The sequence below is a fragment of the Aythya marila genome (assembly GCF_965140915.1).
Source record: "Aythya marila genome assembly, chromosome: 5".
NCBI classification, from domain to species: Eukaryota; Metazoa; Chordata; class Aves; order Anseriformes; family Anatidae; genus Aythya; species Aythya marila.
The window spans coordinates 16,798,336-16,825,497 of NC_139046.1; the positions used below are offsets into that span (position 1 = coordinate 16,798,336).

Below are 27,162 nucleotides of genomic sequence, written 5' to 3' on the forward strand. Positions count from 1 at the left end.
TTGAACTAGGCATTATTCAGACTGGCATGAAAACAATACAAGGACAATTAAAAGAAGCTAAGCCCAATTTCTTCATAAAGCAAACTATGCAAACTAAAGTCTGATGAAACTTATTTGCAATTCGCTGGAAAAAACAAACAAACAAAAACAAACAAACAAAAACAAAAGAGCAGAATCAACCGCAGCAAACAGCGGCCTATGCTTAATCTGGTGGCCACCAGAGGGTACAATTTGTGAATTGTGCGTGAGTCCCAGGGAGGTTTCTCAAAGCAAGACCAGTGGTTTTGGATGTCCCGAAACCAGCCCTGAGGGTGCACCTGGGGGGCTCTGGCACAGCCCCTGCCCAGGGGCGCCCACCTAGGGGACGAGTGCCTTGCTGACAGCTTCCCTTCGCCAGGGCCCCCGAACCCAGCTCCCACCCAGCGGGACCTTTCCAGAGCATTTACTACATCCCGAGGACACCGGGACACAGCCTGCCTCCAGCCACCTTGTGGGCCTCTGACCAATGTTCCTGAAGGCGTTTATGTTCTCAACCAGCCCCTATCCTTTAAAATCCATAACTTTTTATGCCTAAAAGCAATCCCAAATGGCACAATGTCCGTGCAGGTCAGGAAACGGGATGAATTCTTTCTGATGGGGCGAGGGGAATGGCAGGTGGAGGAAGGTGGAAAGCTGACGGAAGGATTCCTCACAGCACACAATTAGTTCAGGGCTGAGAGCTTGTAGCCTGCTCCTGGCTCCAACCAGCCCCGCTACAACTCACTCCGGTAAGCGAACATCACATAGCTTGGAAAATAAATCCACCTCGTTAGTGGGCAAACTGCAGCCACCTCCCATCCACGCAGCGCGCCCAGGCCACGCTCTGCAATGGGCTCTGCAGTGGGTGCTGTGCCTGGTGTTTCTGCATGCTGCGGATTGCCACGCGTGTTCCCGGGGCAATGCCAGGCTGCTGGGGAGCTGGCGGCACAGGGGCAGAGGCCGGGCAGATCCCTGGCCCTACAGGGCCAACAGCCACCGAGTGAACTCCTGGCTCACGCGGGTGTGGTGTAGCCAGCGATGGCAGGCAGGAGAAAAAAAAAAAAATGTTTAAAAAAATGAAAAAATTGAAAAAATCAAGAATTAATACAAGCTTTTTCAGGCTCCGGGGGCGTTCAGCAGCACAAAGCTGCCCCGACACGAGGTCGTGCCGGGACCAAGGCGGCAGGTAAGGGGACACCGAGGCGTCCCCTGAGGTGGGACCCGGGGCCGCGTGTTTTTCCACGCGTGTACACACACACACACACTCACACACAGGCGGCACCCACCCACGGTTGGGCCGGACCCACGCGTGTCGGGGCGCGATCCCGTGGGGCTGCGGGACACGCGTGGGGCTGCGGGGACACGCGTGGGCCCCCCCCGGCCGGGCGCGGAGCCGCGTGTGCCGCGGCCCCTTTAAGAGGCGGCGGGCGGCCCGTGCCGCCGCTGGCTGGGAGACCCCGCGCCTGCCGTGAGAGGTGAAAGCAAGATGGCGGCCGCGCCGTGACTGAGGCGGGGACGGAGGCGCTGGGAGCCGGGCCGGGCTGGACGGGCCGCGCCGCGCCGCCACCGCCGCTCGCCCCCTCGGCGGGGCCGCGCCGAGCGCCTCGCTGCCGGCCGGGCCGCCGGGAGCAGCCACGCCGCGGGGAGCGCGGAGCAGCCGGGACCGAGCCGCCGCAGCTGCACCGGGAGGAGGAGGAGGAAGAGGAGGAGGAGGAGGAAGGAGAACATGGCGGCGGAGTCGGGCCGGGAGTGAAGCCGCCGCCCGCGCCGGGAGCCCATGGGGGAGCCGGGGCTGTGAGCGCGCCCGCCCGCTTCACCCCGGCAGCGCCCGCAGGCCGCGGGCAGAGCGGCGCCGGGCAGGGGCAGGAGCAGGAGCAGGAGCGGGAGGGCGGCTCCGCGGCGCCCCGCACTGACGGCCGGACCCGCGGCGTGAGCGGCCGGCGGGCGGCCAGCGAGGGGCTGCGGGCCCGGGCGGCCCCCGCACAATAGCGCCGAGCTCCGCGCCCGGCCGCCCCGCAACCCCCGGGCCTCCGGGGCCTCCTCCGGGCTCCCCCCCCACCCCCCTCCCCGCCTCGGCCGCCGCCTGCTGCCCGCCTTTTGTGCGGCCGTGCCCGGGCAGCTCCTCGCGGCGCCTCGCCCCCCGCCAGCACAGCGCCCGCCGGCCCCGCCGAGGATGAGGATCCCGTGGGAGCGCTGAAGGGGAGCGAGAAGAGCTCGCCTGGCGTGCCCCTGAGGGGCTCCCGCCGCCGCCTTCCTGCCCCATCCCCTCGGTCCCCTGCGCCTCCAGCCCGTGCGAGCCCCAGGGGTGGCAGCGGAGCGGGCGGCAGGATGACTGACACCCGGCGCAGGGTGAAGGTGTACACGCTGAACGAGGACCGCCAGTGGGACGACCGAGGCACGGGGCATGTGTCCTCCTGCTACGTGGAGAGGCTGAAGGGCATGTCCCTGCTCGTCAGGGCGGAGAGCGATGGTGAGTGTGGGTCTGGAGGTACGCTCTGCCCTCAGAAAGGGGAGTGGGGTTCGCTTTGTGCGTTTCTCGCCTTCGTGTTTTGCTGTGCAATTCGAATGTGGTTCCTAAAGGTGAGTGGGCACCGGGCACAGTTCATTCTTGTTAGGCCGAGTGGAAGAAATGGAAGGTTGCCATCGAGTGCAGGCGTAGTAGGCACTTAGTTCATAGTGAACATGCAGTGTTTCATCCAAACACAACCAGGTCTCGTAAGGGATTGCACGCCCAGCAATCCATCTCTAGGTGCCCAGTGTACGCCTGTCTCAGAACTGGTTGTTGTGATGTATCTGTCCTTAGAGGTTTCTGGAAATGTGCCCCTCATGAGAAGAGGTGCTCAAAACTTAGATCATAGTTTTTAGAGTAAATTTTTAAAAGGTCAGTGGGTGGTCAATATCCATTTTTTCCCCTCTCTTTTGCTCTCTGTCTATCCTTTCCCCCCAGAATTATGCAGGCCATGCTAACAGCTATCAACAGTTATCAAAGTGCAGTTGTAGTAGAAAAGACAATGGACTAAATGGCATTTTCAGAAATGTGTGTTGTTGTTTTTTTTTTGTTTTTTTTTTGAAATGAAATACATTTCTTCAGCAGTTCTAGGTCTCCCTGTAAGTAAAATTAAAATGATGCAGTATTAACTATCCTCACATTTTCTGACCAAACTTACTGCAGGTTAAGTGGTAGTATCTTGTCCTGTAGTTACATGTTTGGACTAGTCTGGTTTATTGGTTGAGTGAGTTCATGACTTCTGTGATCAGAATAGATTTTTAATTGTAGATCTTGCAATATCTAACATACTATTTTGCTAGTAATGTTGTCAGGGTATGCCCTGGTACTTCATTACATGTGTAGGTACTGTATCTAGTGAATTGTCTATGAAGTTATGGCTTGTGACTTGCAACAGACATCTTATTTTTATTTGTTTGTCTTTTTCATTGTAGAAACTAGGATGAAAAGCAACTTGAGAATCATTAATTCTCACTGTTTGAGAAAGTTCTGACAAACTACCATAATCTCTACAGCAAACAGATCATAAGCTGACACAGAGGAACCAAGCTTGAATCTAAGCAGGATTTTGATATTTGAGCTTCTGATTAAGCATGAGTCTCAGGGTTTTTTAGTTTCTTAATTATACTTTAAAAACTTAAATTGATACTTGATTTTATTTATTTCTTTTATACTGAAGAAGCTGCCTTCTTAGTTTGGCCAGCTTTCCAGTGTAACAGAAAGCATTCAAAATGGAAATGAATTTAGTTTAATTTGAACGTGAATGATCAAGGTAAAAAGAAAATCGCCACAACTTCTAGGCTAATCTTGTGTTACTGTGTATTTGGTTGTAGATACAGTGCTGTCCAAACAGCTGCTATGCTGAGGAGCCGCTGTTAGCAAATGTTTAAAAACTGTCACGTGTTACACACTAATCATTTTCCTGATTTTTTTTTTTTTTATTTTTTGGTTCTTGGAAAAGAAAGCAAAAGAACTGCAGTTCACAGCCTGCTTGTGAAGAAATGGTCCATTCAAACCAAAATCTCTTTATTTGCTTTCAGTGGGATATGTGTGCCTAAGACTGATTTGAACCTGGATAGGGCGGCTGTTGCCAGCTTATTTGTTGTAAATGAACATCTGTAGGATGGAAACTACAAGTTGGCATAAATGATCCCAAACCAAACATGAAGTCATTACCTTGTGTAGCATAGCTAAGCTACTCCAACCAGAGCAGTGTGCGTGCACTTACTAATTGCACCTAGTGCACAGAAATACATTTAACAGGACAAACACTTCAGACTTCTCTCAAATATCATACATACTCTTCAAGAGTAGTAAATAATGTACAGAGTTTAAGTTCTTAATTTAGTAGGTAGTATCAGTCCTGCCTGGGTAAATGCATACACTATTAATAGGCTAGGTTTCTCCCTAACTTGCTTGTTGTTTAAACGCCTCATAAAACTTGAATTCTGTTTGTTTACTGTATAAGTTATTTCTAGATCAATTTTGAAAGTTAAAGGCAGTCATTTTTTAAAAGTGAGCAAACTGTTTGGGAGAAGGTGTTGCCAGAACCTAAAACACGTGGCTTTAGGTACCGTGCAATTTCTGTGCTCCCTCACATGTGCTTTTTTTTTTTTTTTTTTTTTTTAACTTAATGAAGTCGATTGTGACTTTTGGTTTTGAGTTAGCAAGGACATGCAAGTGCTAGCAACCTGACCTATATACCAGTTGCCTCCATGGTTCCATTTCGTTCTTGTATTGTCTCTGTCAGCTCCTCCTCTTTCCACAATGAAACTTCTTCCTTCCTCCTTTTATAAACCAGCTTTTCCTAGTGTTTGAACCGAGATTCATCCTGTGCACGTTGGCTCCTTCTCACTGACTTACTCCAGGAAGCTGGCTGAAAACCTCGGGATCCGACTGAAGTTGAGAGCTGCGTTTCCTGAGTGGGGGCTGTTAGTAGCGGTTCCCTCCCTGCCTTGGAAATGCCCTCGCCTGTTCGGGGGCCGGGTCAGTTCCTCCCAGAGCAGCGGCGCTGAGTGCCTTGGCCTTCCTGTGCAGGCCAGCACAGAGCGTGGCCTTTCCGTGGTGCATCTGGGAGTTGCTGTGGCTCCGTGGCTGCTTTACAAACCGTTGAGATTTTATGGCAGGGTCAGAGTGTTTAGATAAGGGAGCTGGAATCATTATGGCAAGTCCAAGGTAAGCTATCACACTGAACTGGAGCAATAAACAGACTGCACTCTTACTCAGTTCTTATCTACCGGGGTGTTTGCTGTTGTTGTTTTTAACACAGGCTTAGAGGAATTTTGAGCAGATGAGTGAATCTATTGCTGAGATGTCTTTAGAGCTCCCAGGCACTAAACACTGGGAGTTATCGCGGACAATTTGGAGTGATCTTTTATCATAGAGAAGTAGTTTCAGCTCTTTTCAGATCAGATGCATTATGCTTTGAAAAAGAGGGACTTGCCTTTTTTACCCCACTTGATATTTTTGTTTAGACCTTGAAAAGTTTCTACGAATGTGATGCCTAGTTGCAGTGTGTTCCACTTGTTGGAGTGCAGTACTGCAATAGTAATTCAATCTTTTATTTACAAATGGTCAACTTCCATGTGAATTTCTGTGTAATCAGAAGCCCTGGGTTTCCGACCAGTTTCTCATATGGTATTTCAGACTGCTGTTGCCTATCTAGTTCTTAAAATGTCTGTGTGCTTCTAGATACTCACTGCCTGGTTTCAGATCACTTTTTTGTTTTTGTTCTGAGCCCAGATGACTGAAGTGGCCCTTAAAATTAATGTCTCTGTTCAGCTAACTTAGGATGCTTCAAAGGCTTAAACTTTTAAGAAATGCTTACCAGTCCTGTCACCAAGCTCTTTGACGAGGCAGAATGACCTCCCCTATTGGAGGCCATGTTGCCCAGCTATCTTTTAGGTACTATCTAGTCACTTTCCTTTTTCACAGACTCGAAGGCTTAAATTTTGTTTATTATTGCTAAGGAAAGCAACACAGAAGTTAGTAATACTTGGCCAGGAACATCTTACATCTTTCATGGGTGTTTTTCTTTTGTTTTGTTTTTCCTTGTTATTAACTTTTTAAAAAGTGAAGGTAGTTCTTATTAAAAAAAATGAGTTTTGGTGCCTTCCTACCGACACCTGCAACTGACATCTAGTAGAGAAGATGTATAGAGCTATTTATTCCTAGAAGGATGATTTGAAGTTATGAAATTGAATTGTAAAAGGTCTCTTTTGAGATTCTTTGAGCTTTTAGGGAAGCATGTACTTTAGCTTAATGCACTCCAGTCACCTTTTGTTTACGAATGAGATCTTACTTCCATTTTAGATGAAACAATAAATATCAGAAACTTTGTTTCTCTTCCTTCTTTCCCACACCTCCAGTGTTTGGGTTTCACCCTTCAGAAATCTGCTAGGCTGAGGAGTTGTCTGTTGAGAGTGCAGAGCCTGTTCTCGGACCTCTGTTTGACCTGTTTCCAAGGTTTCTGTGGACTGCTGTGTTGTGATTCAGCAGCAATAGAACTGCTTACAGAACTTAAACCTCTGCTGCTTAAAAAAAAAAATCATAAACTGAAAATTTAAATTAAACATAAGTTTTATTTTGGGGGGAGATGAGTGACAGTACTTCTTCTCCTTTTGAAGCTGGAGCCACATAAGTTTTGTGGGAGAAGAGCAGTATTTTTTATTTATTTTATTTTTACCATGAGGTCACCTCCATATGCATATATGTAAACAATCCTGCAGATTTATTGTTTAAGATTACTGGACTGGGACATCTGATGTTCTCTGAACATCTTCTAAAATAGCATTGTATATCCGTATGTAATGACTTTTGAGCAAACCTTACCCTATGCACATATATATTCCTTTCACATCACAGAATGAGGGTGTTACACTAACAATAACAAAAAAAAAAAAACAAAAAACAAACAGCTCTGCTATAGTGCATTATTGTGGCAAATAACAGAATGCTGCAAATCAATGTTTTCTTCTTTATGGGTAGTTTCACTTGTTACTTGCTAGCCCTAATATTTGCAGTTATCTTTACAAATTTGTTCAAGGCTGTAATCTAGAAAATAAGTAGATCTGCGTTTTTTTTAATATTACTTATATTTAAGCAAATTTTCAGGTAATCTCTTAGAATAGTCATTGGGAAATGGAAATGAAGTTTTCTTGGTGTATTTTTATGAAGCAGACTGAGTAGTCTTAATATATTCTAGGGTAGTAGCAAGAGAAAAATACCTATATAGAAAGTAATTGTTTGTGACAAGTGAAAGAGTAAGCATCTTGATTGGTATTTAGAAATCAATACAGATATTGACTTGGAGAGGAGAGGAACTTTATTTGCGGTATATTAAATTTCTGTAACCTTTTTCTGAAGAACCCGTTTGTGTTACAGGCATCTGTTACTGTTGCCTGGTTCCCCAAAGCAAGTAACAGAAACCTAGGACAGCTTCCTATGGGGAAGGACACGATCCTGTAAAACCTACTGTATGAAAATAACTCAACGAACTACTAGAGTAGTCACTGCTGGTTAGGTTTTTTATTTTATTCTTAGTTGAAACGTTTCTGGGGGGCTAAGTGGTACAAAGGGAGCATCAGATTGCCTAGAACGATGCATTTGGGGCTGTTACGGGTTGGAGAGCACAGTTTGTACTTCAGTACACTTCTGCTTCTGAATTCCTATTTTTCTCATTATTGTCCTGAGTGGTGAGGAATGAGTTGAATGGTGTGGCAATGAGAAGCAAGTCAAGCCTTATAAGGCTGGAGTTGTCTTTCCTACAAGTGTCAGGTTTAGTAGGGAAGAAATGCTCTTTTGTGGTAAGTCTAGTGAGAAGTTCATTCTCTTGTGTCTGCTTCTAGCCTGGAAGATCAGCTGTCTGTTTTGAGTTGTCTTCAAGATTTTTTTTAATAGCATTTTGTCAAACGTGAAATTCAATTGATGTATGACTTCCTGCTGATTTCAGGATTTCTGCATCTGTATATTTCTGTTTAGAAGTCAAAATACAATGTGAAAAATACCAATTGCTTTTAATTCATAAAGGGTTCCCATTCATATTTGCTGCTATTAGTTATCTCTAGCCAGTACAGGCTTTCCAGAAGATAGCCACGCAACTCAATAGCACCAGATAGTATTCTAAAACTTCATACAGTTGAAGCTGTGATTTTGAAACTGAAAGTAAGACTGAAGTGAAACACTGCTTGTACGTGATCATTGTAACAGAAAAGGGGGGCTGTTTCTGATACTCACTCAGCAAGCCTGAAATTCAAAACCTGAAACTGTGGCCTAAGTACCACAGTGTATTGTATTCATTGCTAAAGGTCACCTTTGAAGTTTTTCTTCTGTCTTCCTCTATAGCTTGTGATTTTTCAGTAATTATGCTGTCACATTTCTGCTCTATCACCAAAGCAGTTTACTTGCTTAAGTTGTCTAGGTTTAAAAAAGGAAAAGCTCTGAAAAAGAGAGGTGGTGGATCTGTGTCTTTGTGTGTGTGTTTTTTTTGTTTGCTTGTTTTCCTATGAGGGCCATTTCACTAGGTTTTGTTGTTGGGCTGTATCTGAGTTTGTAAGCAGCTCTTCCTGTAAGAGCAGTGTGAGGCAGGCTGAGAGCTTCTAGACCCAACTTCATTACTGACAGCTCCCACTTGTAGAAAACAGACTTAGAAATTAGGAAGAAGCAGCCATCGCAGGTAAGTTAATAAATAAATGTGAGCATTACAGCTCTACATAGTAAGCTAATGAATATCAAAATCCTTGTGGAGACTTACAAATGAATGAAACGATAACCTTTCTTATTCTACAGGTGGAACTGTGCAGATACTTGTTATTCTGTAATGGTACATTACTCTTCTAGAGAGTGAAGTTCTGTCTCTTTGGTCTCTCCCTTCACCTCCCCCAGCCTAACATCTTCTGTTAGCAGTCTTTCTTGAAGAAAAGTGTGGTTTTCTTGTAAATATAACTTGATTGAGTATAGTGACACTTGGTAAGCAAGCATCAGTTCAGAGTATTCTTGATGTGGATTTTATGAATTGAAACATTCTTCAGATAGTGAAAACTGGTTAGTCATAGTCTGTTCTTGTAAGCAGGCTGATTCTACTGTGACATTTGGAAACACCATTTTCTGTTCCAAGTATGTTTGTCAAATCCAAGTAATTTGTTTGTCATGCCTTGAAGCTCTCAGGCTTCTGTATTTGAGGTGGTTGAAGCATTTTATTCTATTTAGATTTTGTGAGACTACTGAAGACTGCCTTGAAATTTGGCAAATGTTCTAGTAACATCAAACTGCCTTAGAACTGTAGTCATGAAACTAAGAAGTTGAAAGTTTGGACTTCTCTTACAGAATAAATTTAAATGAGTAAACAAATAGAAAAGCCCCTGTTAAAGGGGTACTTGCAGCATTATGCTTTAATTACAGACAGTGCAAAGTTAAATCTGTCCATACATTTTCATGTATGTTGAGTGAAGCTCTGCAGATGCCTGAATTGAAGTCCTGGTTGTCAGAGCCCCTCATGAGCTGGCACTTGTGCAGCTGAGCAGTAAGGTGGAGGAGGGATGTGGTCTGCCCACAAATAAAAGCAGTTTTAATGATTGTTTTCAGCTAGATCAGCCCTTCGAGCTGTCTAAATGTGATGTGTGTTAACACTAATGCTTATGCAGAAGGAGGGGCAAGACAACACAGTCCAGCACTTCTATTGCCATACTTATGTCTGACATCAGTATAAGCTGCTGCAAAACCTTTGTTCCCAAGTTTACCCTGTGTAAAGTTCTTTGGTACAAGCAGTCACGGTTGCTGCAGTATTAGTTTTTAGATGTGCATTCTGGCAAACTTACCTAAAACTGGTGTTTTAACAAAACTTTAAGAACACATACCACATGGTTAGCAAAATTCGTGTGAAACAAGTTGTAGGTGCTCCACAGAACACAATTATGGCAGTGATAATGATTTTTTTTTGAGAGAGAAAAATTCTCTCTCAAAAAAAAAAAAAACCCAAAACACACAAAAGAAACAGTTGAAAAGTCATCTCAGAATAAGGTTAAAATCCCGGTCCCCAAAATGCTCTTGAATGTTCTGTGTTATGTGAACGGTATCTTTGAGGGAAAAATGAAACAAAGCTGTAGAACATGAGTTAAATCTGCATGTTGTTGGGATGGAAGGTATAAGCACCTACTTGAGGAAAGAATGATCAGAGAACTCAAGGTAGACATTTCAGTATGCACATAAATAAATGAAACTTTTTTCTTCTAGGCTCTCTTCTTCTGGAGTCCAAAATTAACCCGAATACTGCGTACCAGAAGCAACAGGTAAATGTGCTGTTTTACCTCACTTTTAAAGGCAGCTTTTTTAACTTCAGAAATGGTCCTTTTTTCATCTAGTGCAATTTAAATTGTATGTTCTTGTACCAGAAATAGAAGGCAACGTAGTTCTCAGCATTTTTTTTATTTTATAAGACATGTAATTTCTTTGCATTTCTTGTATCCTGCTTGTGCACTCGCACATACACAAATGCTGCAGGTGAGACAGGCAAAACAGAGTTGGGAAAGTCACCAGTTAGCTGAGGTTCCTGAGGATTATAGTATCTGAAGCTTGATACCATCTGGCTTTTTTCTTCTTTGTATTTCAGATACTACGGCTTTTAATGTCTTCTCTTTTAAGAGAAGACTTTAAAACTATTTTTATGTAAACCTTTTTTTGGCTGTTATTTGGGTGAGGTATATGGGTTACTACTGCTTCAAAGCATTCCATATACAAAAAAGCCACTTCTCAGCTCTAGTCTGTACCTCGCTTCAGTTACTTAAGCTGAACATTGTGAGGCCTCCAAAGAATGGTATTGAGAAGGGTGAGGAGAAGCAGATTGTGGTTCTTGCATTTTGCTTACTGTTTTTGATGAATGCTGAGAAGTACTCCTAGAGGCTAAGGAAAAAAAAAAAAAAGCTGAATCAGATTGGATGTTGTTTCTTGTCCAGTCATCTCAGACTTGCTAAAATCCTGTCAGGTGCACTTGATGTAGTAAAGTATTAGAGCTGTGAAGAATGTTTTACTACAATCATAGATACAATTCAGTTTTATTCACGGGCAGTTGCAGTGGTTCTGTGGCTGCAACTGGTTGCAGGACTTCATGTTGAATGGAATGCAAAGAACTGGGCTAGTTTAAAAATATCCTTTCTTGGAAATATTTGAGTTTAGTCTGTATCTGCCCCCTTGATATAATTCAGCATGCACTGTATAAACAGTCAGTACTGAACAGCTGATAAGGGCAGCGTGGTGTGGAGAATCAATTGCAGGGAGTAAGAAAGGACAAGACCAGCAAAAATACTAAGCAAACTAGCTCTTAGTTGTAATCCTCGCTAGCTTGAGGTTGTGTTTCCATGATACAGTAACTCCAGCTGTAGGACTCCTAAAATAATGAGTATTTCACAGCTCTGTGGCATAAAGTGCTGATCTAGTGTAAACTTGCTTTGCTGGTTCAAATCTGTTTAAAGAGCATTGAGGGGCTAGCTCTGTGTCAACAGCCTTTCTGCCAGATCAAGCATGAAGTGTCCTTAAAGTAGGCAGAAAATTGTCCAGTCAGTGCAAACCAGCCCACGTGCCAGTGGGTACAGCACCAATATGTACTTGGGCTTGTTGCTGCTCGGGGTCAAGTGTGTAACCAGCACTGCACAAATCTGATACTGCTGATTGTGAAAACGTGGTTAAAGAAATAAAAGTATTAGACGTGAATCTGTCCTATTAGACCAGCACTGTAGGTTTTCCCTGCTGGAAAAGGAAAACTGCTATTCTTAAAGCTTTCAAGTGCTACATAGACAGCTTTATATTTGCAGGTGAATTGTTCATGTTCTCTAAGCAATGCAGTCTCTACTCTAGACTGAAAGTAGGGTTCTACTCCAAGCCTTAGAAATACCAGATTTTTCTTGGTGCATGTAATAATCCTGCTTCACAGGAAGCAGGATATTCAAATGAGACCTCCTTACCCTTTCCCTCAGTAAGAGCAGAGTTCAGAATTTAAACTGGGTTCCATATGAGTGATGGTTGGAGCTTCACTGTTGAAGGGAAGAGCTGCTTCTTTCCAGCTGTGCTTATCAGAGCTCTGAACTGCCTAAGCTCACTAAAACAAAAGAAAATTAGCTTTGGTACTGCAGACCCCTCTTCAAAACCAGGTGGCTCTCTACATCAGCAAAAGTTTCAAGCCAGCTCACTCAAGATCCGTCTGTGGAACTGTGCTACAGAAGAATTCAGTTTGTGCTTCTCAGTTGCTCTCTGGAAATTTCAAGAAAATACTGTACAAATTTAATACTTAAAACTTCCAACTAACTTTTCAGTGTGCTATTCTTACCAGACTTCTACATCAAAGTTTTATTGCAAGGTGGAACCTCCATTTGCTTTTAAAGGGGAGCATAGCACTGCTGAAGCTGTTCTTAGTGTGCCATACTTAGTATATTGCTTGCATGTGGCACTTCAGTATTTGAAGGAAAAAGTGAATGAGTTCTAACTTTCATCTAGGCTGACGTGAAGTTTGTAAGAAGAAACGATTTTTATTGAACTAACTAATCTGATCTGTGGTTGGAAGGAATGAGAAATGTGTAATAGCAACTTCCCCCAACAGCTTATCTATGGCAATTGTTCTGGGTTTTTCAGCAAGCATATAAATACCTTTCTGATGAACAGGGAAGTTCTGCTGCTGGTGAAAGCACCTTCTATCTCTTTGGCAATGCTATTGCCAGTGTGAAACAGAGTGTCTCATTAATTAAAGATGTTACAAGCTATGCACTCTCAGGGTGTACGCATGTATGTGTTAGTGGTGACTGTCCTAGCTCAGATCCTTATTTGTGAAAATAATAGTACAAAGACCTGCGTACAAGCTTGCATTGCTCCCTCTAGTCTCTTGTCATGTAAAATATCCACAGAGATTAAAATTGAAGAAAAACCACTGTGTGAATCTGAACTTCAAGGCAAACTTTGTCAAATTGTCTGCTTCAGATGTATTGTTTTTTAAGGGTTGAAAGCAATGCTTTTGCTGTATGTTTTGGATTATTCAGGTCTCCGTATAAATGTTGATCTAATTGGTGTTAGATATGACTGTCCCCCCTTTCCTTTGGAGTAGAAGAACACTTGGTAGATATTGAGACCTGATCCAGGACTCATTTTTCATGGATCAACACAGCCACCCTAGTCCCCAGTGTTCCCAGGCTTACATCAACAGGCTTAATGTAATCCCTCAAAGTGTTAACGATATGGGCAGTCCTTTAACCACCTTTTCACTAGTCAGATAAATTAATATAATCTTTCTGTCACCGTGATGAGTCACTTTCTATTCAGAAAGATAGGTCTATATCTGCTGTAACACAGAATTGATACCCACGGAAGCTGCTGCATGCTCTGAACTGTGCACTCCCTGGCATGCTCATCCATACTTATATTAGAAGAAAAGAGTCTGAATGAGGAAAATAAAGCTAGTAAGAAAACTTGAGAAACTAGTATCCTGTGGCTGAGAAAAAAGACAACTGTTCCTTATGTTAAGGTAATATGTATAGGCAGAACACTTTCTGTGGGGGGGAAAAATAGGCAAAGTGTTCATCAGTACAGCCACTTGGCCTCCTGACTTGTGTTCTTGCTTAGGGCTATAACTTAAGTTTTATTGGTGTTCTTATTTTTAAAAGTTGTAATAATGGTTCTATGACATAGGTATGGAATATACTGGATTTAATTATGGGTAAGTAGCATACATCTTAAAAGCACATTCTTTTCAGTAAGTGGAATTTAATTACACTATGTGGTGCCTGGACCACATGCAGAATATTTAGTTTTCTTCTTCTGTTGTTTTACATATACACACACATTAGTAAACAGAAGGTAATGTAATTATAATGTCCTGGTGAAGTCTATTTACAACCTTCAATCCGTGCTCTGACTTTTTTTTTCTATGTGTTTTTTTTCCTTTTTAAGGCATTAAAATGGCCAAATTCAGAGATGCTACTCAAGGATATGCTGTTCTTACAGGAGTGATCCTTACTCAAAAAAAAAAAAGAACAGCTGCAGTTGTATTTTAGGACATTACACATCTTCCTATGCAACCTTAAAGGAGAAATAAATGCTCAAGTTTATCTAGGGAGAAAGCTGATGTGGGTGTGAACTTGGGAATATGCTTTTCAGGATGTATTGGCAGTGCTTCAGCAGTATATCAATAAAGACTTAAATTCTCAACTCATCCCTCTTAGCGATGAAGTATGTGTTACATCCCTTCTTTGTTCCAGGCACAAAAAGACTTGAGTTGCTTACATTTACGGAGTCTTGCCTCTGCGCTACAAACTTCAGTGTCTTGTGTCCTTTGCTTTAGCAGTCCCTCTCAGTTCTTCACAAGAATAGAAAACTTAAATTCATCCAGAGTACTGGGCTCTAGCTAAGTAACTTGAAAGTGTCTGTCCTTCAATGAAGGCGATCAAACCTGTTGATAACAATGCTAAATTTTGGAAAGATGCAAAAGACATTGGCAGAGTGCTCAGAGAAGATGAACTTCCTATGCTTGCTGCCAGGAACAAGTGAACCAGCAGTGAAACTGTTTCAATAAAAGTATGCCTACTGCTGCGCAGGTAGTGAGATGTGTGTGTTTTTGTGGGGTGGGAAGGAAAGAGAGGGGTGTGACTACTGTCCATTTTGGAATGGGTTGGTTAATTTAAGTAGATGATGAAAGATTCCTTTACCCAGACACATGTTTTCCTGTGAAATATATTCTGCTGTTTCTGCATAGGGTCACTAGGCCAGGGAGACAAGGTTCTGCTATGGAACTAATGAACTGATTTTATTCCACGTGATGCATAGAGATGCAGCAATCAGATGGCTAACTGAGAAAGTCAAGTGTGGCTGGTAGGGTGTCCTAGAAGCTACCAGGAAACCTTCTGCCAGAAGACTGAACATGTCCTTGATTTCCTATTCGGGTTTGGGGAATAAAGAATTGTCACATGGAGATATCCAGGTTCTGTGTGAACAAATGCACAAAGCCAGTCTCAGAACTAGCTTGACATTACATTACTAGGATGGGGTTTTTAACCTGAAGATTTTGCTGCACCCTACCCCAGTAATGATTTGTGTTGAACTTGGCACAGCTGGGTACTGCCAGTACTTTATTTCCGAAGCAGAAGCTGGGGCCTGTACTTCTGATTTTAAGTGGTTTGCTAACAGGACTTTAAAAGATGGTTTGAGATGCCCGGGGAACAGGCTGTAAATACAAACAGTGTCAGTGCTTATCAGAGCAGGAGGCTGGCACTCCGGCTGTCCAGAGCAGCAGAAACTCCCCTACTCAGCTGAACTTTCACTGGGGCCCAGGAAAGTGCCAGAGGCCTAACTCACCTGAGGGCTGGGAGGAAGGGATTCAGTCACTCAAGGGAAAAAAAAGAATTTGTGGTAGACTATCCAATTTGGGGTATCGCTGCTGCTTCTTGAGAGTAGCCCAGGTCTCACAGGGATGAGTCATAGATGCATGAGAATAAGAACTCACTTTTGTTTTAGAAGTATTTTCAGTGTTGACAATAAATAACTGCAGAGAAGGTTAGTGTTCTCCATGGATGTCACCACTCCAGTGAGAGAGCACTGCCAAACAATAAGAGTTGTCTCGACCTCTGTCGCATTAGGAAAGAAATCTTAAATCAGTCTTAGAGCAGAAGCAAATCCTGAGGTACTAGTTACTCATTAATTCTTCTTCATGAAATCCCAGGGCTTGCATTGGAAAGTGAATGAATGCTGTACGGTGTGCCTGCTAACAGTTAAAATTGGTGCAATAAAAGAATCACTTCTGATGAGTGTTACAGGGAGAACTTGACATCTAAGGACCTTTCTATGAAGAAAAATAAGCCTTTTGGAAATTAATTTCAGAAACAAATCATTTGGCAGATATTAAGCTCTGCCCACCTAAGTGAAGTGTCACTGCTTTCTGCCTTAATCCATTGCAGAAATATTTTTGAGGTTAGCTTTTTGGAAGCGAAGTCTCAGATGAAGTGGTAGCACCCAGGAGCGGTTCCTTGAAAACCAGCAGCCTGTTCTTCAGACCAACCACGGCTTTCTCTGTATGGACTTGATCCAGCCAAAAATCAAACAAGCAGCAGAGAAATGCCAAACTGTGGTTTGAAAGTTTTGACTTGGGCTGTATGTTTATAAGGATAAGAGTACAAAAAATTGACCTCCCTTGGTAGAAAGAAGTACCTCTTTATGGGGACGTTGAATGCAAGTTATCTAAAAAGAGGCCACGCTCAGAATCTTAGCTTAAAGTTTAGAGTTCCAGATAAATTTTGAGCAACCATAATAAAAAATAACATGAAAGAGAAGACAAATTTCTATAAGCTGTTCTAGGACAACAGCAATTTTTCTATGGGTAAGGTAACAATGACACATCCAGCTGGCACTATTGTCAAAATATTTTTGCAAAGCAGCAAATGGTTTTCATACTCAGAATAACACACTGAACTCTACATAAGTAGTTTCCCAGTTATCATTGTGTTTAAAAGAAGGTCTTGCCAAGAACTCTAGTGAAAAACGTGAGAAGTTAGAATGCTAGGGTTCTCCTAGAGCAGTAGGTACAAAAGCCTACGATGGTAAAACATTGGTCCTTCTTTATTATTCAGATCACACAGCGTAGCTAGGATTTTATACTGCAGCTTCATCTGTAAATTTCGTTTAACGACAAGCTAGATAAAAACAAAATTCTAGATACTCATTTCAGTCAGTCCCATTCACTTCCTGGTCTCAAGGGTAACATTTCTGTGTAATGCAGAGAAATGGATACATGTCTGACCCATTCAAGCCAGAACTGCTTTATGAATGATCTAAGCCTGAGGATTTTATGTTTATAGGGGAGCAATATTCAAAACTCATGTCCTTACATCTTTAACTGATAGCTAATATTAATAAGAGTATTTCTTCACACTCTTGTTTCCTCTTGGAATGGAGGAGACAATCTCACAAAATATCAGTTGTTTTTTGGAGTACCAAGAAGTACCTGGTGTTTTGGAAGCAAGAGATAGTCCTATTCCGTAGCTGAGAGATCCGACGTAGTTAGTGGATGTAGATTACGCTGTTATGAGACCACAGATCAAACACACAGAAAGATCCCTTTAAAGAAAGCAAGCAGAAAGTAGACTTTATTCGTACATCTGGAATTTCCCTCAGTCACTTCCCCTTAAAAGACATGCCTAAGTTTTGTACTGCTCTTTTTTTTCTGATGATTCCATACCTCGTAGGATTAAGAAAGTGACATGTAAACTTTGAATAGTACATTATGCAACAGCACAGGGCTTTTCTCACTTTCTCATGCTCTTTTTTTTAAAAGCCCTTTGGGGCAAGAAAGGCTATAGAAACAAATAGCCTCGTACTAAAGGTCTAGAGAATAGCAATTGGTACAATCCTGTTGAGACACTGACATTAATTGGTAATGTGAAATCCTTATGTGCTAATCAGACAAATAACTAACACTTTGAAAGTTTTAATGTTGGCAACTGGAAGATAATTTTCTAATATTAATAAAGTGAATTTGAAGATTACTGTTTAGTTTCAACATCCAAAGAAGAAATGAAAAAAATCAGATTTTGTAAAGGTGAAAAAATACTTTTTGAACTTCTGTGTATCATAATAGATGATCTTGCGTAAGAACAACCTGTTGCTATGCTGGGGCCAAATAGCTTTTCTCCCTCTGTGGCTATAGTTTTCAGAAGCAGCTTTACCTATGTTTCTTCCCTTTCACATGCCCAGTGCCTGCCTTCCTCTATCCCTGCTATTCCCAGAGCAGACAGATCTGCGTTGGTCCAATGATGGATTTTATTCAGAAACTCGGGGGCTCTGTTTAGTCAGCTTACAGCAGTTAATATAAATATCACTGTCCTTATTTTTGTTCTTTTAGTAATTACCTTCTTGGTCACGTTCTTTGTAGAGAAGAAAAAATGTTTTGATCTTTTGGAAGTGGCTTGCTTAGAAATCTAACAAGTAATCTCTCACTTAAATGAAAATGTAATTAGATAGGAGTGTTGCAACTTCTGCTAGGGTATACCTAAGATCTAGTGGGCTTTGTTTTAAATAAAAGACAGCATTACTCAGTGGGAAGCTGATGAGAGATTGGTGCTGAAAAGTACTGTACTGTAAATAGTAATGGCAGATGCACGTATTAGATTTTGATCCTGAGGCATACGGCAGTAAGGTACGTGCTGTTTTTAAAAGATGGTGAAATTAATGTACCTAAAGAAATGTCAGTGTTTAGTAACTGACACAACTTCGGTTTTTTTCTTACCCCGTTAATGGTCTTTTTTTTTTGAACCATGACCAGTCTTGTAGAGAATAAACTAGTAATTGTTCCCTTCTTCTTCCTTTTGTATTTTGGAGGTGGTCTTTCTAAATCCCTTTCTCTGTGTACCACCTCTTCCTCAATCCTTTGGGAAAGGAAAAGGTAAACTATTTGCCATTTGCAAGGTAAACACATTAGTGCATCTGAAGCAGCACAGCTGCGCTGGTAATGGCAAATTGATTAGATCGTATTGCTTGACTGAAGTCCTGCTGGAGCTAGGTGATCGTGCTATTTAGAGTGTAGTTTAGCTTGAGGAGTTTTCTGTTAAGTGCATATTGAAATTAAATGTACGGTTTATCTTCAGTGTTCATTTGATATTTGAAATAAACTAATCCTAAACAATAAACAGGCTTTATAAATGCCCGGCAACCTAGAGTGCTTTTGCAAGTATTTAAAATTAGTTCCAAGAATAATCACTATAAGCAAAATCTGTACTTAACAAAGGAGGGTCTGTGCTGTGGTTCTCATTGAAATATAGGTAGAAAAATGCTCATGTCTCTTGCATTAATGCATATTTTAGCATTAATTGAAATAATGTGATTTAATGAGGCTATATATGTTTAACGTGGCTGTATTTCAGCTAGCTCTTAGAGGAGGACAGGAGACTTCTAAAATAAAACTTGATGCAATGTATAAATAGTGCAGATTGTATTCCCATTTGTGTTGTTGTTTTGTTTTTGTAATTCTAACAATTATTTAGTAAACTGTCTGTAAAACAGCACATCATGTACCTTGCCAGTGTGTGACATTGCTGTTTGCATCTTGGCTTCTACTTCTACGTAGTGGTTTTGCATGCAGTATGAGAGCTCCATAAAAACCTTCGCCTATTCCAATAAGTAGATGAGAGCCTAAGTTTTGGGGTAGTAAATATAGCTAAGCATTCTTTCCAGTAACTTCTGCAAATCTAGAGCAAAACTTCCTTTCAGAACTGTAGTTTGGAAGGAGTAGAAATGGTGTGCGTGGTTCAGTGTAATCAGTGTGCCCTGTTAATTGTGTGTGTATTCAAGGACCTGTTCTTGCTTAAAGTTTGTAGGCATCTTGGGGCTTCGTTATAGGCAGCTGGTCTATTCGTCAGCACAACGTTTGCTAGGGCCTATTAAAAAATCACGAGAGTGATTGTGAGTGAGTCCTACAAAAGTTTTCAGTTTTATGTGGTCTAATTGAAACACGTTAAAAAGAAAAGGGAAAAATACCTATTGCTTTTGTTACTTTTTGTATTTTATCAGAGGATGCATTGAGGTGAAAGTACATTTTATAGATTAGCCTTATAAGATTAACAATTTTATGGGCACATGAATTAAGAACTAAAACTTTCTTATCATTTTGGAACTTGCTTATTCTGATTTTTGCAGAAGTGTTATTAATCTTAAAAATCTCAGAACGTATCAAAATCATGTCCTTATTTTGAAATTTTACTCTTTAAACACTGTTTAGGTTTGTAAAATCTTAAATACATTGCCTGAAACTGTTCTTCCTGTCTTTAAAGGATACCTTGATTGTGTGGTCTGAGGCTGAAAATTATGATTTGGCACTTAGCTTTCAAGAAAAAGCAGGCTGTGATGAAATATGGGAAAAAATATGTCAGGTAAGTTTGATAAATGTAAGTGTGAGACATCAAAATAATCTTAATGTTTGTGTTCGAAGTTTTTAGGCCATTGTAGGAGGTGAATCTCTACATAGCAGATAGAAAGGGGAAACAAAACTACCCTCTTTTCCACCATCCCCAAATTTTGCATGTTTCATTTGAAAACTTTCTCCTTCCCCCCACCCCCGACTTTGATATGAACATAAACTATGATTTTTTTTTGAGCTTTTCCAGGTCTTTTTGATCAAAATAACTTTATAGCTCTGTTAGCCCCCAAGGAAGTTTTTCTCCAAAATGAGTGCTTAAAAAGTTTCCTAACAATTAATTTCATAATTAACTTTTTTTTTTTTTTTTTTTTTTCTGGTTGTCCAGAAGGGAAAAACTTCCTTCCAAAGCTTTATTGTAGTAAAAAGAATGTATGAGCTCTTAGTTGATTTTAGAATGTATTTGCTATGGATTTGACTATATCATGTTCATATTTCTCCATTTTTCATTCTTTTCTTTCTCTTATCTCATTCTTCTGTTTATGTGTTGAGTTTCTCTAGAGAGCTTTTTTCCACGTAAATATGACACCATGCTGTTGACTGTCAGGGTGTGAAAGAATAATTTGATAGTTGAAGTAGGAGAGACAGCTCTTTATCTCTCAGAGCTATAATTGTTACAGTTTAAAGAAATGAAACGGTTTATATATAGTTTTACTGCTAGGACTGGATGACTATATAGTTACTGAATCAGCATTGTTAACATATCGTCAATTATTAACTATTGAGCAATACCCAGAAGAGTTTAGTCAATGTATTCATGAATAATAGTTTAATTTTTCAGGTGTTGGTTTTGTTTTTGTTTTGTTTTGTTTTGTTTTTTTAATTCCAAGCCTTGCAACTTTTCTTAATTGTTTTTGCTACGTTAGGTGGGATTTCTCTATTTTTTTCCAAGAATTCGTTCCCTGTGCTCGCTCTCTGTGCTGTTAACAAACACACCATTCTCTCCACTCTGACTTCTCTAGTTTGTTCTCATTGATTTCAGAAATAAAGCAGAAGAAATCTGGCGTCATAATTGCATGTGTTTAGATCCTGTTGTTTTTGTGTGTTTTTTTTTTTTTTTACTCATGAGTCTTTTCAACACTTCTCTACTAACTTAATTAAGTATAGAAACGTTTCCAAGAACCTTAGTAGTCAAAGGACCAAAACTTGGGGGCAGAAACAAAAAATGGGGGAAAGGGGAAATTCTGTGCTTGGGAAACACCCAGATAAGAAACCCAGCTTCCTCAGTCTCTAAATAAAGAGCTAGTATTTTTGTAAGAATCCAGTTTCTTTACATCCTGTTTTGAGGCCATGCTATTGTATTTTTGCCTAGTGTACTTTAAAGATCTTAAGCTTCCTCAGTCATTACAGCTTTTTCTGAAAGGAAAACTTTGATAGCACTTACACTGGCAGTGGTTGCTGATGTGGAAGGAGAACAGTAAGTGGGTCTTAAGAGCATTCTGGATTTTAATCTATATATAGACTTGCTGTTATCCATGGAGAATTATTTCTCCCAGACTGTTTTGCTGATTTTCGAGTTTAAAAAGTGCCTTCTACTCTTCCAGGCAGCACTGCCTTTCTGCATTTGACACATCAGACTCCAAGCAGATACTACAGTTTAAGATGTAATTAAAGCTGAAACACTCTGGTGCCCAAGCATCTGTCTCGGTTTTTTTCATTAATTTGTACTTTGTGCAGTTTCCTGGTTGTAGCTCTAGAGATACCTCTGCGGGTCCTGTGCCTCCTTTTTTTGACAGCTCCAGATTTTCACTAGCCTTTTGTAAATGTTGATGTGGGGGTTTCTGTTCTTAAGAGCTTTGCAGGTTTTGCCTTGGATTCTGTCCCTCTGCTGAGTATTTCAAAAGTGCATGATAACAGATTTTGACTTGTGGCTCTCAGTACTGAAAGCAGAGAATTTTTGACAAGACTGGCCCCTTCACTCCGAGCTTGCAGAAGCTTTGAGAAGCATCAGGACCAGTTAGACAACCCGAGATTAACATTAACAACCATCTTTATTCTTCCCTTTCTTTATAGAGAATTGAATAACTAATGTAGAAATAATTTTTGTAAGGCATTCTGTTTGAGGAAATCTTTACATTATCTCCTGTCTTCCAAACAAGCTATACGTGATGTGAAACGTACATTTGTACTTCTGTTTTGACCATACAGATAAAAAGCACATGACATTTAAAAAGGTATTTTTAAAAAGCATTGTAATAGTAATAAGCGTTAAACTCTGGTTTTTGAAAACATCCTGTTTTACAGGTTCAGGGCAAAGATCCTTCTGTCGACATTACTCAGGACCTCGTCGATGAATCTGAGGAAGAACGTTTTGATGATATGTCATCACCAGGTCTTGAATTACCTTCTTGTGAGTTAAGTCGACTAGAAGAAATTGCAGAACTTGTGGCATCTTCACTGCCTTCGCCGTTACGTCGTGAAAAACTCGCACTAGCACTGGAAAATGAGGGCTATATTAAGAAGCTCTTAGAAATTTTTCATGTGTGCGAAGACTTGGAGAACATTGAAGGACTACACCACTTGTATGAAATTATCAAGGGAATCTTCCTTTTGAACAGAACTGCACTTTTTGAAGTCATGTTTTCCGAGGAATGTATAATGGACGTAATTGGATGCCTAGAATATGATCCATCTTTATCACAGTCACGGAAACACAGGGAATTTCTGACTAAAACAGCAAAATTTAAAGAGGTGATTCCTATATCTGATCCAGAGCTGAAGCAAAAAATACATCAGACATACAGAGTACAGTATATTCAAGATATGGTCCTACCCACTCCCTCAGTTTTTGAGGAAAATATGCTATCAACACTTCATTCTTTCATCTTTTTTAATAAAGTGGAAATAGTTGGTATGTTACAGGTAAGTTTGAGAATTTCACTGTCTTTTTATTTGAGCTTGGACAGAGAAAGCTAGTTAATATTTCTTGGGAAGATTGAGGTGCTTCAGTGGATCCTTCACTTCTGTGATTCTGAAAGTCTTTTTGAAGTATTATGTAAAGAAAAAACATGGAATTCAAATGCTGAGCTGTTAAATGTATGTTCTTAAACTCCAGATTTTGGCCTAGATGCTCTGTAACTGATGATTTATGTGGAGCAACAATAAGCAGAATCCTCGGTAGGGTTGGTTAAAATGAATAGTACTGTTTGCATTTTGAAGGTTGGTTTTTGTTATTTTTTTTTCTTGTATTTGGGGAATTTTCAGGCACTACAGTTAAGGATAATTTTTTTTTAAAAAAAGGTCGAATTATTTCACCTAAGTTTCATAAATACAATCTCACGCCAGGATATAGCTGATTCTAATTTTGAAATTAAGGAAGGAAGTTGTTTGGGAAGTGCAGGTTCAGAATATAACACTGCCATAGGTGCTTGAATGTTTCCTTAGTTTTTCTTCTAAGTCCATAAACAAGACTGTATCAAATTACTAGTTTTCCATGACGTATGTTGTACTGCAAGCATAAAGAGATTATATGTAACTGATGCTTTAGATTTCATACTTCCACGTGTTAAGTATTCGGCACCAACCCATGAACTTCCTGAAGTGTGCAGAAGTAGGCAGAGGATCTTTGTGCTGGGAGCTTCTTAAAATTTTCAACAAATTCAGCAAATTGTTGCAGCACGTGTATTTTAGTTTGTACAAGTTAATTGTCATTATTGAAATTCTCCTAGCTTTTAAGGAGCAAATAGTCTTTGAAGGAGTTGTCTAATGTGGAGTTAGGGACAAAAGGGTAAATGCTGCTGATGAAGTTAATTGTTTGAATCTGCAGTTGAGTCTTAGTGTGCACACTGTTTAATTTCATGGAAAATACAACAAAGAAGAGTAAAAATGACTTTTGGAAGCTCATGTAGCAAACGAGTGTCAAAAGTAGGCCTCGTGCCTTTTCATCCACCACACTTGGTTGATCAGGACGCTGAAATTACTGAACCCAGTCTCTTGGGCTCGAACATGTCGTGTCCCCGCGTGGAGCAGTTGATAAGCACCAGGTACACGAGGCAGCCACCCGGGCCTGGCGGCTGAGGCATGTGTCTTGTGGAAAGACCATCACCTGCTGGAGCAGCCACCGGAGGCCACGTGGAACACCTTGGCCATCCTAAATGCTACCAGGCCTCTTTCCTATCCATGTGTGTCCTTGATGAGCAAAGTCACAACATGTGCCTGCCTGAAACAGTCAGAAAGCCTTAATCACGGAGTGGCCGGTTAGAGGGAATGCACAGGCCTGACTTGGAGAGTGCTGAAAAGATTTAGTGAAGGTGTTTCCACTCAAGTATCCGGTATGACTGGTGTCTCTAAAATAGCTCGACCTCTTTGCTCGGGCTGCTAAAAACAAAGTCCTGAGGGTGATATGCGCTGGCTTGAGGAGAATAATTATTCTTGGAGTCTTGGTTCAGTGGCTGAATCAGAGGGGGTCTGGATTGTTGAAACTGGGCAACTAGAAAGGGCACCTGGTGCTGCAAGATCACTAAGGGCATGCTTGTTAGAAATCCTGAGGTAGCTTGATAAAGGACTAGTGGCTGATTAGCTTCCTTTTTTCCCTTCACTCTTAAAGCCAGTGTTAGGATGACACAGGTAGGGGAAATTTAGGTTAGAGTATCCAGGTTCTGTGTGGCTGCCAAACTTGTCGGTTGCAGTTCACAGCTGAATAGCAGCTCCCATCTGATTTTCATTTCTTGTATGACTGGAAGTTTCTGAACTGTATCTTAATTTTATTGCTGCTTGTGATTGAGAATAAAGAATACTCCGTGTGTGGTGGAGCCAGGAGAACTAGCATTGCACAACTTTCAGAGGAAGAGAAATATTTCAGATTGTTCAAGTGCTTTCTATAGATTGGAGGAGCGCAGGGTGGTAACATAAGGAATAAAACGTATCCTCTGGTACTTTGTGTTTGCTAGTCCTCTGATAGTACAGCTGGTAGAGCATTGGGGGGGGGCTCTGTAGTTTATAACTAGGAGTCTGTTTGGAACTGTGACAGAAACTTTGCTGATTAATTCTTGTTTTTGAGGGAATTAAAAGAGGATATCACAAATTGCAAGGATATTACATTTCTAAGAGATTAAAAGGCTTGGTTAATTTTTCACATTCTCATAGTGTAGTTGTAAGCCCAGGTTTAAGCCTACTTACCTGGCATTTATGTGTTCTTTTATTTATAGAGCAGTGTGCCAGGTTATTCTTCTCTGTAATCTCTGTCCCTGAAGTCTCATTCTCCCCTTTCCTTTCTCCATTCTCCATTCTCACAGTCCCTGTATAAAATGTGTGATACTGGTGCTCATTCCTTTATGCAGAATAAGTAATATTCTGATATCAAAATTAAAAGACTGCTTTTGTTGATTTCACATCTATAATTAATTCTTTATGTATTTCTTCTTTTGGTGTGTGGTTTGATATGTATTTCTGTAGCTGGCTGTATTACAATACTCTGGGGAGGGGTTGGGGGAGCTTATTTCATGACAGATTCAAAGTTGGAGTTCCTGGCATTTGTTACCATAGGTCTTAGGAGATCCTGGTTCTCCCTAATGTTCTGTGTGTATTTAAGAAGCTGTTTCTTTCGTCATTACTGAAGAGTTTCTGGGATGCATCGTGGTAGTTTATTGGGAGGCACAGATGAGTCTCAAGTTCTTAAGTTGGTTGATGTGTCTTACAGCTTGTTGTGCTTCTGCTGTTGACTTTAGATCCTCTATCTGGGACTGAGGGTGTGACAGAAGAGCCATGTCTACCATAACTTTTACATCTTGCATTAAACGTAAAGATTTCTCCATGAGCAGCTGGTGTCCTGTGCCATGCAACTATTGTGCGTACGACTGGGCTGCTTTGTATTCTGTTCTTTTCTCTTTTTAAAGGAAAGGAGAAGAAAAATTGTTACCTCTACCATGAAAAGATAAGTTCTGAAAGGGCCCTTTTTGTGTCAGGCTGCATGTTAACTCAAGTGGCACTTTGTGATACCCTCATCTCAGGTGAATTCAACCATAACTTACCTACAGAAAAGTGACTAGAAATTTGTACAAGACTGCAGATCATGCCCTATGCTTTTTGACAGACCAGTTGACTTTACTCAAAATTACTTCTCTGTTCGACTTAAGGCGTTTGGTGTCCAAATGGGACTCCATTTAAGGTCAGCTTTTCAGTTGTAATTAGTTAATTCTGTAAATTTCACAAACCTCTGGAGGCTTGTGCAACATTATGCTCATTCTGGCTGCGTATTCTCTGGCTGAGAGGTGTTGGACCTCTTTGAAAAAAAGAGAGATGTATATTCTCTAATCGTGGAAGATAGCTACTTACTTTTGCTTTCTTTGGTAGGTAAGTAGCTTGCACGCCCTGTGGTAACGCCAAGAGTAGAGAATTGGTCGACTTTGGTACTTAGGGTTATGAACGTATTCTTCCCTCCTTCTTCGCTAAGGTTAGCTTTCCCATAACCCTTATAAAAATGCTTATGCTGGTGGGCTTTTCTGAGAAATGGAGGTTAGTGTATTTGAGGTGTAGTTGTCTTAAGATCTGTAATTTTAAGTAACTTCCTCAAGATCTCACTATGCTAGATAACGTTGGTCATGATGGATAACAAACCCATGCCACCAGCGTTTCCAGCCTGCAGAATTGGCTGCTGTAGAAACCTACCCAGCGACAGGTTGTACAATTCGCTGTATGGAAGATGTGAAAGAGGTGTATAACATTTCTTTCCAATTTCAGCCCCTCCTAATATGCTCTCAGTGCTTGGGGTCCAGCCTGTTCTAGTCTTGGGATGTCATAGCCACCAAGGAGCCTTGCTGAAACACGGAGCTCGCCCAGTTCTGAGAGTGGGGGTGGGACAGGTAAGTGGTGTTTCTTACTTTATATGACGCTCTTTTGCAATTTTAAAAAATACATACTAATGTTTGCACTGGAGGCCACCAGTTCTTTCCCTTTGTATTATTAACGAGTTCTTAAAAAACAAAAACTTGCAAAACTGCGCCATAGAGTGAGCAAACACCATTTCCCTCTATCCTCTACCCCCTCCACACTGGCGTGTTCTTTTTGCCAGCAAGATCCCGTGGTGCTTTTATCTTCCAGGATACGGGGTGGTGTTAGGGTTACGTTGAGTTTATCTGTCTGGAGGCTAGAGTCTTGTTTTTGGAAAGTGGAGACTGGAAAGGGAAAATTGGGTATATATTAAAGCAATGTGTGTGCCTAGTACAGCAATGATCACATGGCATTGCTGGTCAGCTTCTTTAAACAC

General features: G+C 41.2%; 1 protein-coding gene across 1 annotated transcript in view; it reads left to right on the forward strand.

Annotated features, from left to right (window-relative positions):
- Positions 1 to 1,524: 1,524 nt before the first annotated feature.
- The window catches only part of PPP4R3A (protein phosphatase 4 regulatory subunit 3A), a 42,960-nt gene continuing 17,322 nt past the window's right edge, over positions 1,525 to 27,162 (forward strand). The window contains exons 1-4 of the mRNA XM_082760882.1: positions 1,525 to 2,488; positions 10,256 to 10,311; positions 19,816 to 19,914; positions 22,203 to 22,820. Of these exons, the coding sequence (XP_082617008.1) occupies positions 2,347 to 2,488; positions 10,256 to 10,311; positions 19,816 to 19,914; positions 22,203 to 22,820 (915 nt within the window). The 5' untranslated portion in view covers positions 1,525 to 2,346. The remainder of the gene's footprint in view (positions 2,489 to 10,255; positions 10,312 to 19,815; positions 19,915 to 22,202; positions 22,821 to 27,162) is intronic.